At 43.7% G+C, this 15,386-nt stretch overlaps 1 protein-coding gene across 4 annotated transcripts in view; it reads right to left on the bottom strand.

The window, feature by feature from the left end:
• FYB1 (FYN binding protein 1) overlaps positions 1-15,386 on the bottom strand; it is a 710,353-nt gene that overhangs the window by 206,714 nt on the left and 488,253 nt on the right. For all 4 annotated transcript variants that reach the window (XM_078674989.1, XM_078674991.1, XM_078674987.1 and 1 more), the window contains exons 4-5: positions 13,080-13,114; positions 12,324-12,352 (exon numbers count right to left, since the gene is read on the bottom strand). In XM_078674989.1, coding sequence (XP_078531115.1) covers positions 12,324-12,352; positions 13,080-13,114 — 64 coding nt within the window. The remainder of the gene's footprint in view (positions 1-12,323; positions 12,353-13,079; positions 13,115-15,386) is intronic.

Consider the following 15,386-nt stretch of genomic DNA (forward strand, 5'->3'; position numbering starts at 1 on the left):
TAACTATAAGTATTGCAATAATATCGATCCATTTCTCATGTATGAGAAAAGAGACTGATCAATAAATAACATCTTTTATTGAACACGCCCGTCTCTTCCTTTTCTCTACATTCTGATGAGACTAAGAATGCACGTACTGACTGAGTAAAATAATTGCCTTGTGCTCACACGACTCTCGAGATTGACTCTTGATTAGGGGAGAGCAAAGTTGTCATGTTCTATGGTTGTCAGAAACTAAATCCCTTCTTGTCTAATCAGGGGAGTTAATTCCTTCCTTGAACATTCGAGAAAGTTTCTAGCGAACTCTGAGCTTAGCTGGCAAACCCAAAAATTAAGTCTAGTATCGACAGTAGTAGACCTAGTTAACGTCTGGCCTAGGCCTTAACTGCTGTAGGTACTATTCCAATGCGCAGAGCCTATTGGGAAAATAGGAGCTACACTACAATTCGTGGAAGCTTCACCACTACGATTGATGGGTAGTGAAGTTCAAGATGAAAGCAGCATCGAACAGGTACGACCTTCTGTCAGCAATGCGAATCAGAATGTCAATGGAGACAATCATGCACAAGAATGCATGATTACACCTATTTCCGAGTTAGTGGTACTTTCCCAGGAAGCTGTTGACAGTTTTTTCGAAAGCCTAAATGATATGATGTTCTCACCCGAACAGAAATAGAGACTTTTGAACAAGCCCGCACACGGCGTTCCCTGAATTCGGCCTTCAACTTTAAATAATAAAGTCACATGAACTATTTTTCACTCCAGTTCACGGACAGCAACTCTTTCAGAAGCCCCAATTCATTTTTTCGGGACACTTATCTTCTGCTTAAAGTAAGAAACTATTCCTAAAGAACTAAGATTTCTATTTTTTAGATACTTTATAGACTTTAGCTGCCCGCTGGTATGTTCATAAATATTTTATTCTGTGATGGAATGGTCTCGAATCTTTTTTCTGTATTTAAGAAACCATTTCATGTGTAATTCTCATATACCAAACGAGCAATAATGTATACAAATGCGATTACTTTGGCATTATTCTACAGCTTGAGTGCATACAATATATATGTCTGCAATTTTTCAGTATATTTGAAGTATTTCAAACTGCATTTATGTATTTTGGGGTGGTAAGGTATACACACTACTCTATAGTATGTTGTACTATGTTATACTATGCCTAGATTAGTAAATATGTCCATAGTTAGCGTGGAGTGGGTGTCATGTATTCCTATAGGTTCTGAATCGATCCCCCTATTCCTGACCCTATTCTAGTTAAACAAACCAACAAGTTAACTAGCAGTCAGCCCATGAGGCAGAAAACCCCCATGATGCAGATACCGTTATCTGACGCAGTCACACTACGGCACAGGAACGTGTTATCTGATTAGGTCATAACGCTTGCGATCTAATTAGACAAGCGATATTCCTCCAGCCCCTGATAAGGCATACGGAGTTCTCATAACAAATCAAACCTATGACAACCTGGGCAAAACCCTGCGGCCATTGTTTTGATTTCACCGAGAACTTTAGTAAAAGAATGTGCTAACGAGCAAATCGTATGACATCTTTATTGACGTATCTATGTCCATCCTTACGTCAATCTCGGCACCTTAAAGGTATAAATATTACCGATCTTGCCATATGCAAACACACGCGTGGTGACGAGACGGAGCAGCCATACTTGCCGAAGCCAAGAGCAGAGCAGACCCCGCTGGCAGCAGCCCCGCCTTCCTGACGTGCTGAGAGAAGCTGCTTTCTCCTGCCGGGAATCCAGCACCAGCGTTTCCGGGTAGCCCTCGCAGGCAGCCTGGAATATCGAGACCAGAGAGAGAGATACCATTCCTCATTCATCCTAACTTCCAGGTACAGAACTGAATAACCCCTCACAGAGAATTCTTTAGTTATTCACTTGGCAAAAACAAACTTAACTTAAACTGTAACTATCTATTCCCGCCCTCGTATTAGACTTAGGTCAGGTACACGGGGTAGGCGTATCTAGAAACACCAGTTGAGTACGTTTAGTCAAATGTATATGTGTATGTAATATATTTTATTCATTTTAAACATCTTATGGCTTAGAAACCATATCAATGTTTTTACAGTATTATTTTATACTGCTGCTCTTAATGTATGCACTTTACTTAACTATAAGTATTGCAATAATATCGATCCATTTCTCTTGTATGAGAAAAGAGACTGATCAATAAATAACACCTTTTTATTGAACACGCCCGTCTCTTCCTTTTCTCTACATTCTGATGAGACTAAGAATGCACGTACTGACTGAGTAAAATAATTTGCCTTTTGTTCACACGACTCTCGAGATTGACTCTTGATTAGGGGAGAGCAAAGTTGTCATGTTCTATGGTTGTCAGAAACTAAATCCCTTCTTGTCTAATCAGGGAAGTTAAGTCCTCCTTGAACATTCGAGAAAGTTTCTAGCGAACTCTGAGCTAAGCTGGCAAACCCAAAACTTTAAGTCTAGTATCGACAGTAGTAGACCTAGTTAACGTCTGGCCTAGGCCTTTACTGCTGTAGGTATTATTCCAATGCGCAGAGCCTATTGGGAAGATAGGAACTACACTACAGAACAACCCCTTGCAGAGAATTCTTGAGTCAGTCACTTGGCAAAACAAACTTAACTTAAACTGCTACTTATCTACTCCCGCCCACGTATTAGGCTTAGGTCAGATACACTGGGGTAGGCGTGGTTAGAAGCACCAGTTGAGTACGGTTAGTCAAATGTATATATGTATGTATCTATTTTATCAATTTTAACTATCATATGGCTTAGAAACCATATCAATGCTTCTGCAGTATTATTTTATACTTCTGCTTTTATTGTATGCACTTTACTTAACCATAAGTATCGCAATAATATCGATTCATTTCTCTTGTACGAGAAAAGAGACTGATCAATAAATAACATCTTTTATTGAATACGCCCGTCTCTTCCTTTTCTCTACAAACTGGTGAAACTAAGAATGCACGTACTGACTGAGTAAAATAAGTTGTCTTTTGTTTTCACACGACTCTAGAGATACACTCTTTTTTTTTTTTTTTTTTTTTTTTTTTTTTAAAAACCTTTATTGCGCAATATCAGAAACAAATACGGGCCTACAACCATCCGGCCGGCCTCAAAAACATTTTAGAGCACACCCGCAAACAATACGACATCGCAGTAGTACTTAAAACAAAATATAGTCGATTCGAGTTACATTGGAAAAATACGTACTACTGGGGAGCAGGAGAAGAGTCATCGTTAAAGGTTTTACTTTTTTAATGCTATAAATGAAGAATATTAAGCTGGAAGAGACTAGAAAGGATCAAAGACCAAACCTATCAAACAAAATGGAAGTGGGCAACGCACAGCAAGAAATCCAGCAAGCATGGAGACATCATCAAAATGGCGGCACTAAGACAGCAAATAAGGATAGATAATCGCAGAACACGTTGTGCGCCAGTTGCTACCCACCCATCAAAAACTAAACCCAGTGACCCAAGAAAAAAGGGGAAAGAAAAAGAATATAAAATAAAGAGAAATAAAGGCCCATAGAAACCAAAAAGGACAAAATAACAGCCCCCCACCCTACACGCATGCAGAGGCTACGGCCTACCCCCCCCTCGCAGTGTGCCTGTCGCCCCAAAAGAGTACCCGAAATGAAGAAGAAAGAAAAGAGAAGAAAGGAAAAGAAAAACATTTATTACCGGAAGAGGGCCATTCACATGCACCCAGAACAGCCAGCAGGAGTACTATCGGCCACCCCACCCCCGACCCCTAATCAAAACAAAGCCAACGTCCAGCTCCCCTGTCTATCCATCATCGGTAAGTAAGAAGGGGAAAAACAGAGTCAACCTTGTCCCTTGCGATACAGTGTGCCAATAAAGTACAGTAGCGAAGTAGCCCCACGGAAGCAGGGGGGCAGCCAGAATGACCACAGCAAGACGAGGAACCATCCACCTATATCCATCCGACTCCAGGCAATGCAATCCATAAAGGCACAGCACGGGCCAGCACACAGCAGCAGTCCAACAAAGCGAGTAAACCCAGGCGCAGGCAACATGTCCAGAAGAAGAGTGTCAGTCTCGCCAAGAGATCTCGAAGGAGGCATCAGACATGGCTTCCAACGGCGATCCCCCAGCATCCGTAAAAGCGCAGGGTGCAAACCATCCACCATTGTAGTGACAGGCAGAGTCGCGATGTCGTTTGGCTCCCTCAACCTCAGACTCACATCGCATCTCTGACGAGGCGGCTCGCAACAGTCGAGCCCAGGATGTGGCAAAACGCTCCGCACGCGAGCGCCAGCTCGGTCAGGCGAGGAGAGTGGGGACATAATGTCACGCAGTCGGCCCTCCAAATCACGGGCGTTATCACTCAGGGCTTCGCGCAAGTCTGCCAGAGCACTAAGAACAGTGCCGATATTCAAAGGCGCCTCGAAAAAGGGCGATACTACAGCCCCCTGCACATGGGGTTCACTGACGCGTGGCAACCCCCGGTCTCGATCGCTGGCGCAACCTCCCAGCCGTCGGTCATCAATTCGGCTCCCCGACAAGCACAGCCAGGGCGAGGGGACCAGGGTAGCACCTTCCATGTCAGCCCGCATATGATGGCAATACAATGTCAGTTGTAGCAGGCATCCACGGCAAAGAACAGTTCGGCAATGCCGGCGCTGATCACTCCGCACAAAATGGCCCCCACCACTCCGCTCCAAAACAAGAAGATTCACGGAACCGTCAGGGGAGAGGGATACAAATGTTGCAGCGCCAGCGAAGAAGCCTTCGAGAGCGCGGAAACCAAAGGGAATACTGTTGCGCCGCAGCAAAAGACCTAGGACCGCCGCTGTGAATCGCCAGCCGATGCCGCCCGTCTTCAATGGCCGACGTTGTTGTTGTCCGGCCGGGCACAGCCGAGAACAAAGGATCGGTCCCCTCCTTCGAACACCAGCAGGATAGAAGGGCGTCCTATCACTTCCACCGCAGAGAAACCAACGGGGAGCACTTCGTTGGAAACAGCGTCACTTCCCAAACCCGATACCGCACCACAGGAACAAGATAGCACGCAGGAGAAGAAGCGGTACGGGAGGGAAGCGGAAGGGTCGGCGGAGCCGAGGGCTCAGGCGGCCATCACGGTTGCTGGCTAGGCTCCTCCTCCTAGAGATACACTCTTGATTGGGGGAGAGCAAAGTTGTCATGTTCTATGGTTGTCAGAAACTAAATCCCTTCTTGTCTATCCAGGGAAGTTATACTCCTCCTTGTCTATTCGAGAAAGTTTCTAGTGAACTCTGAGCTAGCTGGCAAAACCAAAAACTTTAAGTCTAATATCGTCAGTAGAAGACCTAGTTAACCTCTGCCCTAGATCTACACTATTGAAGATATTATTCCAATGCGCAGAGCCTATTGGGATAATAGGAACTACACTACAACTTAAGAAAATGTGTAAAACAATCAGAAGTACCAAAATAGTTGAAAGCAATACAAATCCCACTCTAAATTATAAAAATAGAGAATCATTTTATGAACAAAACAACACAAAAATGACAAAAATCCAATAAGGGGAACAGGAGATATGAATTTGTAAAATGAAAATAGAGGCAAAATATGCTAAGTGCCAACCGCTATCAGCTGGTTGCGCTTGACCGAGACATAGGCGCAAATTAAATCTGACCTCGATGGGGCACTGTTTAAATACGGAAACCAGGTTTGTTCTGGTTGGAAGTTTTACCTTCTGACTTAGTCTTTGAAAAGGAAGTCAAATATCTTTAGCAGAGCAAGGCATCAGGCTGTGGCCGAGAAGAGCTCCACCAGGCCAGACAGCTGTTGGACATGGTTGGACTGGTAAAAGATATTTTAAAAAGTCAAAAAATATACTTGTATCTGTTTTCTAGGTGGAGATAACATTTTAAAATGTAATATTGTATTTTAATGCTTGTCTATGGAACAGCTTACCTTGCTACAGTGAAAATAGCTCTGGGATCCTTATCACTGAAAGGACCTGTTTAACATTAAGGGGCTCATTATGATGTCGGGCGTAATTACTTCCGCCCAACACCAACTTGGACCTGGGACCGACCGACACCCATTCGGCGGTCCCGACCACCTATTAGGATATGACCGAACACTGTTCGGTAGCATTCTTTTATTCACTATGGGAGCATGTGATATGGCCATAAACCAGCTGTAATGCATGCTCCCATAGTAAAATGGGTGGTGCGGTTTAACAGGGGGGCACCATAGGTGTCCCCTCGGCCTCCAACCGGAGGCAGTGCAACAAAGAGGGCTCTGCTGGGGCCCCCAAACATGCTTTCCGACATGGTTTTCATGTCGCACAGACTGGCAAGGAACCCATGTGGGAAACCGTGATCGTAATCTCAAGGGCGGAAAGAACCACCCTTGAGATTACTTGCCGGCTTCCGACTGGCAGACGGGCTCTCCGAGCCTGTCGGAAGCCAGCAAGAATGACCGGCCAGTTTCCTTCCTGACTGCTTCCAACATAATGAGGTAGTAGGAAAGGAAACTGAGAGGCCCATTACAATGCGGCCCTCAAGCCTCCGACCGCAGGTCGAAGCCTTTAAGGGCTGCATCGTAATCGTCCCCTAAATGTTTATATTTCATACTTTTAAACACTATGGTCCTTGCTTTAAGGGCATTAAGGCCTACTTAGGGGTTACTTAATATTATTTAAAAGGAGGGTTTTTGGTCTGTCAAAAAGAGTTAATTTGACAGGTGGAATTGGCTGTTTTAAAACTGCACAGATACGCTGGAGTGGTAACCCTGCAGTCATGTTTTGCACTGTCACTCTTGTGGTGGTACAACAGTACAGCAATTTACTAGTGACATTTAAGTTACAGGCTCTGGGTACACTATGTACCATATACTGTGTATGTTAAATATGCCAATTAGGAGTACAGCCAATTGTGACATGTTTTACAGGGGTCATAGCACATGCAAGAGGACCTGGTTAGGCGAGTCCCAGAGAACACAGGAAAAAATGACAGCAGCATCAGACCATAACAATGGTGGTGATCATGCAAAAAGAGGTCTTTTCCTACACTAATACATAGGTAATCAGAATTCTTCCTCCCCCTGTGTGCCAGAGGGTTGTCATGAGCAGCACATTGATTCAAATGAAAATTTGCCATTCCTCATCCATGCTGTCAGTTCTACAAGTATGGCTACGGAGGGAGTCCTGTCTTACAACACTGGATGTGGATGCTGTGAACCCTGATGGGAAGTTAAGCTTGTGCACATTTAGACATGCCATGTAAGGCCTCTAATATATGACTTCCACAAAAAACAACCATAGATAATTCACTTCTATAACATATACGTTTCTTTGAAATTACAGAGTAAGTTGTACACACTTCAAAATTGCTGTCCAATGGTGCAAATGGAAATCAATCCAGCTTGTTCTACCACTACCTAAAATTATATTGCATGCAAAACATTTGTTATACCATTAAGCCATTCCTTTATATTGTTTGTGTTCTGTCACCTGCTTCCCTGAGCGAGGATTCCACTCTGACAGGTGGTCTGACACCACTAGGAGACAGCAGTGAGAACAGTACTGTCATCATTTTCTACATCGCTTTTTAAACTTTAAGTGGAGCGGCTTAACAAATGTGCAAGACGAGGCTGCTTCAGGTACGTGGACGGAGGTTCTATCAAGCACGTAGCAGGAGGCTGTGTCAAGCACGCATTTCAAGCACAGCAGGAAGCCATGTCTAACAAGCGGCCCATGCGCTTCCAATCCAAGACGTGCCCTGAAAGCTATATCAGCCACATATTTTCAGCGAATGCTCGCTAAAACATCAACTAGGTTTTACTGCTTGTGCCTCATGGACGACAAATGCTGAAGGAATTTTGTGTTTTCCTTTCACGTTGCAACATGGTGGCATGAAGACATCAGCAATCCAACAGCAACACTTAGCAGTAGAGCGTGCTGGTGGGAAGAGCCACTACCAGGAAATCGAATGGCAGCACAGAGCAGCGTAATAGTACTGGTGGGAGGAGCTATTACTAGGAACTTGTCATGATTCATCACACCATGTGACATTAGAGGAAAATACCTAAGTTCAGCTCATTTAGTATAGGGCAGGATGGCAATGATAAGGGAAGAAGAACTCAACCCAGACCTCTGTTTTAAATTAAGGTTCAATGTAAACTATAATTCCCAATTCTTTTTTACAGGGGTAGTGACCGGGGGCTGACTTATCTCTGAATTATATAAACCCTGGATGTTATCAAGGGGAGAAGATCCACATTTGAGATTATTTTCTTGCCCCCCATTAGGTTTCTTATGAGAGAAGTGGAGGCACAATATTCTGGGGTTGGATGAATCAATATGATTTGCATATTATTATCAACCCAAAAGCCCCTAACCAAGTTATCGTGGTGGATTATGTCAGTATTGATGATATTATAAATTATGCCAAGGAGGTTTTCAGGGATGAGTTGGGTCTATTGTGTGGATATGTGCATGATATAGTACTTAAGAAAGGAGCTGTGACTGTCAAACATAAGATGAGGAGGGTTCATGTACTCAGGATTGAAATAAAGAACATGTCGGAAGACATGCTAAAGAAAGGCATAATTGAACCAGCAGAGCCTACTAGTTGGGTTTAACCCCTGTTTATAACGAGAAAGCTAATGGGCGCTAGCGGTTTTGCGTAGACTTGAGGAGAGTGAATCATAATATCGTCACAGGCAGCTTTCCTTTGCCCAACATTAATGAAATGATCTTCTTTTTGAATGATGGAAAACATTTTTCAAAATTAGATCTGAAGAAAGCGTACCACCAGATCGGTTTACATGAAAACTAAAAAAAATCGCAGCTTTTATCACTGTGGAAAGGACATTTAAATTACTCTCTACCAACCCCCCAAAATCTTGTTTTGGGGGTTGGTAGAGGGACATAATTGGGCTTTGAAATAAGCTTTAAGGAGGGTATCAGAAGAGGGTCTTACCTTGAGAAGGTTCAAATGTGCATTCTTAGTTAAAGTAATTGAATATCTGGGTCACATCATTTAAGGTGAAGGTTTTTTGTGTCCTACTCCACAGTATAAAGATCAATCATGTTCCTTCATGGGCCTCATCAAATACTATTCTAAATTTGTTAAAAATGTTGCTGAGAAAACTGGGAGATTGAAGGGTATGTTGAGAAAGGGATCTATGTTCATGCGGGGAAAGAAGCAACAAGACACTTTTGACCACGTTGTGGAAGAAATTTGCATAGCATGGTTTTCATACTTGTGTCAAACGGTACCAAAATACCTGCAAACTGTGGATGCCAGTGCCTCTGGTACTGGTGCTATTGTATCCCAATTACATGACAGTGTAGAAAACAGTGGCTTTTGCATCCTGTTCCTTGACTGATACAGGACATAATTAGTCAGCCTTAGAACATGAGGCACTAGCTCCAGTGTGGAATGTTGAATATATTAGGACATATTTGTGGGGTGTGAAGTTTATACTGCATACGGACCATAAGCCTTTGGTCAAAGTTTTAACACCAGGGGGTCAGGCAAAGGTTTGGCAAAACTGGCAAGATTAGCCTTTAGGTTGCAAGAATATCGCTACTGTGTGGAATAAATTCAAGGGCAGACAAATGCCCTGGCTGACTGTCTATCTCATTTATCCTTAAATTGGAATGAAAATGATACTGAAGCTGTGATAGCAAAAGAACATGAAGATGCTGTAGCCTGGATGTCAGATATCGAAGAGTGCTGTTATGGTGCATTTACGTCAGATGATTGGAGGAAAAAAAAGGACTGCGACCAGATTTGGAAGGAGGTAATAGAAATGATGGTGGAAGGAGGGAGGAGAGAAAGTACTGTTTCTCCCAATGTCAGGCCTTTCATCAAGATGTTGTAAGAATGAACTTTGCATAGTCAGGATGCTGTGATGAGAAATTAAACTTTTTTGTCTCCCCAAGGGTAGAGAAAAATAATCATTTGGCTAGCACACGAATAGAGGAACTTGGACAACTTTAACCAAGGAAAGTGAAATAATTTTTGGGCGGCATGGCATGTATGATTAGATTACAAGTTGGGTTGAGGATTGTTGTAACTGCAAAGATAGTTGAAAGAGACTTAAGGCTGGTGTGCAGACGATATTTAGTCACATTGAAACCCCGAGAAGACCCTGGAATCGTGTTTACATGGATTTTATTGGACCGTTGTATGATGTGAGAAGCAAATTGAAATATTCCCTAGTTATGGTGGATGTGCATTCGAAATGGTGCATTTGCATATTTAGGAGCGAGGTGACGACTAAGAGTACCATATCTGTTCTAGAAGGAGTTTTTAAGGAGGAGTGTTCTCCTCTTATACTCATAACAAATACCGGAAAGCAACATACCTTTCATGGAATGAGAACATTTTTGGAAAGTTATGGTTTTAAACATCAGAACAAAGCACTTTACAACCCTCAACCCAATGGACTTGTGGAGCGGGCTAATTGCCTGGTGATTGTGGCTATTTTGATGGCTGTTCAGAGTGGTGTGAATGCAGAAGGTATGGTAAATGATCTTGTGTGGGCACGTCGTACCACTGAAAATGGACTTACAAAAGTTTCTTTGTTTGAAAGTTTGAAGGAAAGGAAACTGGGCCCTAAGTTATTTCCTGAATGGTTGCAAATGTGTGAGAAGGCAGTAAAAGATGATTTTTGTGATTTGGATTCAAAGAAGGGTAACAGTGAATTAAGAGATTGGGTCAAAATCAAAAAAGGACGGGCGAGTGCGGCGCTCAATAAAGCAACTATATAGTTTCACCACTCTTGCATCGGTGTCTTCACTACAACATTTTTATCAGTTTGAAAGTTTAGTGGTTCGCCTTTAGCTGACCACCATACACATTTTCAGTTGTGTACTTTTCCACCCAATGCTTTTCAACTGTTTATTTGTAGTTTTCCAAGGTATCCTAAATGTGTCATATTTTGATCGAAACCTACGACATTTGAGGCGAGGGCCAAAGTACAGCCACAGGATTGGAACTGTGGAGGATGAAGAGAAGCAACAACTACTCATGCACTTCCTTTATGAAAAGTTTGCTGCACTATTCTAATATGCATTTAGGGAGAGAGAAATTCCCAAGAGAATGAAATTATTTGGAAGCAAATATGTACAATGTGTCAATAACCACTGCATGCATTATGAGACCTTTAGGGATAAATTAAGTAAGTTAGATAGAGGTCTATTAAGAGCCTATATGTAAGGGGTGCACTTTGATGTTTTGAGAACCATTTCACATAGTCAGAGTCTTGATTTGTGTAATTGCATTTATACAGCACTTCAAGCCCCTATGTGGAGCGCTGTAGTGCATTTTCAGATGAGTAGCATGCCATAACATGAGGGAATGCATGGTTGGTTGAGAGTGTAGGTACTGTGATCCTAGTTGGGAGGTCTTTGTTGTCATGCATGAGTGATCAGACAGGTGCGATTATCGTGTCTTGAGGGGCAGTGCTTATCAGTGTGAAGGGAAGGTGTGCAAGGTAGACAAACACATTATAAATGTAGTCAGGGCGGGGACATACAGGCAGCTATACAGTACTGGCCTAGCTATAGGGACAGCAGGGTGCTGAGTGTGTGGTTAGCAGAAAAGTGGAATAATCAGAGAAGGCCCACTGACACACATCACAACATGTCCACGGCAGAAATGGTGTGAAATGAGTCAAACGATTACAAATGGGTAAGGGTAGGAGTTGGTGACTTGAGAAGCAGCCATGCACCTTTTCCCAAAGGCAGGGATGCTGCCAACTACTATACAAATACACCTCATGAATGAGGAAAGAATTGGAAGAGTAATAAGGAATGAGGGTTGGCAACCAGAGGAGAACCCACACAACCTTTGAAAGGAACATGTTCCACCTACCCCGGCTAGGCTGAAGGAAACAAACATTTTAAGCAGGGGTTTGCATCCCAAGCTCCTCTCATGCTCCTGAAGGTTCCCAAAGAAGAACAAGCACCAGTCAGGCAATCCAGTCAGATCATGGCTTGGATCATAGCTAGGCTGACACCCTGCACAGCACATGTGAGGGTGAACAATAAAGCCCTTGGTAGGTTCCCCCCTGACTGAGCAAGAGTGAAATGGCCTGCACCGTGTTACCCGCGGGCTCTCACTGCTCCATGAGAGCAGTTCCATTGTGAGATCCTAGAAACACTTGCACTTTGTAGTTTACTTGAGGAGGTAACCTGCTGTCCTTCTAGAATTTCTGTCCAGACAACTTACATATTTGGAACTTAACTTTAACTTCAGCAAAGTTTACACTTTTTGTATTTACATTTTGTTTGATTTGTTACCATTAGAGAAAAAAAACAAAATGTAACTTACTACATCTCCAGTGCTGTTGAATGAGTTACCTAAAAAAAGACAAAACACAGAGTGAACAAATTTGAGTGCACCATCACCCTATGTTACCAGCAGCACTACAGTAAGTCTCTTCCTGGCCTGTAGCAACACTTTATTGTTGTGTCACCATCTATCTTTTACAAGGAAGGCACCACAGAATTTAACACTAACTGGTATTATCAGATGTTTAAAGTTTAGGAATGTTTTCTCAAAACACTCTTGATTATTAAATATTGCGTCTGCCTCACAACAGGCATAAGACTGACACGGGCCCTTTCACATGGGGCTTGCCCCATGTGAAAGGACGCATTGCTGGAGTTGCGTCACTTTTGTGACACACTCCAGCAGTGTCACTTTTGCGCTTACAGATACGTCAGAAATACTGACGTATTTGTAACTCCTTGCGACATGATGCGCCATACATTAAATATGACGCATCAGGTATGTCGCAAGGAGTGTGCACTGAGATGTGACGCATCGCTGCTTTCACACAGCGATGCGCCATTTCTCATAAATGAGGCCCCTAATATTTAATTTAGGCATTTTAATGAGCATTATGCATGAACAGCATATCAAAATACAGGTAAAGATTTAGCCCGACACACCTCCAAATTTACGAAATGATCTTAGGCCTGTGTTTACCATGAACCTTAAAGGACAATGCACCCACATTTGCTATAAATTGATTGTTCTTTAAGAAACATTTTATATGTCTGGATTAATATTGTACATTCTTACCTTCAAATAAAACATCATCGTAACTTTCTTCTGCTCTGTATAAAAAAAGTAAAACACTCGTGAGAAATTAAGTAGTAATGTAACGTAAAGACTAGCTTATAATGAGCAGGTATTACATTATGGGTAGGTAAAAACGAATACCACAAAATTAAATGAATAAACAAGGGCATTCTCTAGGAGGAGCATTCACTTTCATGGAATGCAATTTTAGTACTGGGTTATGGTAACTGAAACCCCAAAGAAAAATATCCTTATTCATTATAAATATTATAGAATATGGTTTTATTAAATGATAATCGTCAACACATGGATATCTATGGAATTTACATTAATAGGCATGGAAAAATACATTTGCTACCAAAAGACAAAGCCAGGCAGAAACCACCACTCTAGTCAGGGCAAGGGAGTTACCCGCCAAAGATAACCCCTGCTCACCCCCTTGGTAGCTTGGCACGAGCAGTCAGGCTTATCCCGTTGGCCATGTGTAAAGCATTTGTGCACGCACACAGCAACAACATCCCAGGCACACTACAAAAAGAACTTCACATCAAAAAATAGCCTTTGTATTCTCATAACACATTAGACTAGTAAACACATAACATACATGGTGCCACCTGGCACTAGGTCATATCTACAAGGGATTATATGCAACTGACAGGGCCCACTGGACCACTGTCAGAACCATCACAAAGTGAACTTAGTAAAAGTAATACATCTCATAACCGTACAACCAGTAACCACTGGTAGTCACTGAACTTAGCATCAGCCTGTAACATAAACTACATTATGCACAGTATCACATCAGGCGCGAATTACATTCTGCGCCAACCTCACCAGCATAAACACCTTTTGCAATCCTCTCACAAGTCTAAACACATTAGACCCTAACCTCCTAAGCATAACTCACATTAGGGGCATAAATCACACAGTGAAACATTATCTCACTAGCATAAACCATAATATGCAAAATAACCTCATAATCACGAAAATCACATTTAGAGGTATAACACACGGTGCATAAAACATACTACATACATTACATTTCCTAGCACCACATAATCACATTAGGGCCTGGCGCCCTACAAACCATCTCAAAATGGGTCTCAAATGCCCTATCTCCAACAGTAAGGGAGTGCTGCCAAAGCAGCGAAAGTCAAGGGTGCGCAATTGTGCAGGCCTAAACGTTGCAGCTGGCACTAAGTGCTGCGCAGCTGTCAATGTCAGGGGCAGAGGAGTGCATCTCACTCCTAACTCAGACATGTCCCCCAAAGAAACAAATGGCCTAAACATTGCAGCTGCCCACTACTTGCTGAGCAGCTGTAAATATCCAATGAGGCCTGGCACCACTGTGCCCTTTGATTCAATGTGCCAACGTTGGATCCACACGGGGCTCTAAAACAATCATGGCCACAACTGGAGCAAATACGGACCCCTCTGGCCCTTAAAATAAATATGCCCCCTTTGTTGGAGCCACACGGGGCCCTGAAAATAATCATGCCAAACGTTGGAGCCACACGGGGCTCTGTAAACAAATAATGCCCCCAAGCCCCCACGGGGACTTTGAAAACAAATGGTGGCCACGTTGGAGCGGCCCGCTGCCATCCGGGGCCGCTCTGACTCTGGACTGCCATCAGGGTGCCGCAATCGGCACCAACATTGTGCCCCCTTGAGCCCCCACTCACCAGACTGGTCTGGGGAGGCGCACCTCTGTACTCCGGGCACCGCGGCAGCAGGTGGGACTCTCTCGCTCATGAGAGCCTCGCTGGTAAACCGGATGCCCCTCTCTTCACCAGGGTGGACAACTGCTGCTCACTCGGCACGGTCAATGCGACGCGGGGCTCTCTCTTCAATCACGGGAGCCCTGCGCGCCACTTCTGCACTTCGACCGGGCAGCAACACACGAGCCTCTCTCCGCTGATGAGAGCCTCCCCGGGAATCCGGCCACCCTGTTGCGGCACACGGGGCTCCCTCTTCACCATGGGAGCGCCTGGTCACTTACGGGTCGCGCTCACCAGCCCCACCCACACCCAAGACACGGCGCCCGTCTTCCGGGTTGTGCTAGAGCGGCCCAGAGAAAAGTTCAAAAGCGGCTCGCGCTTTAATAATAAAGAAAATGCGGCAATGAGGGGTAGGCTCCCTCCGATTTTAAAATATGCAGCGGGTGGGCTCCCGGGTGCATAACTACGCATAAAGCGGGGTAGGCTCCCGCTGGGCCGTAATACGGGGGAATCCCTCGAAGAAGGGATCATAGTGCTCCTCCTCGGCTGCAGGGAGCACAGCGCTATGGAAAGCACTTTTAGGAAATAC

Source organism: Lissotriton helveticus, chromosome 2_1 (genome assembly GCF_964261635.1).
Source record: "Lissotriton helveticus chromosome 2_1, aLisHel1.1, whole genome shotgun sequence".
NCBI lineage: Eukaryota > Metazoa > Chordata > Amphibia > Caudata > Salamandridae > Lissotriton > Lissotriton helveticus.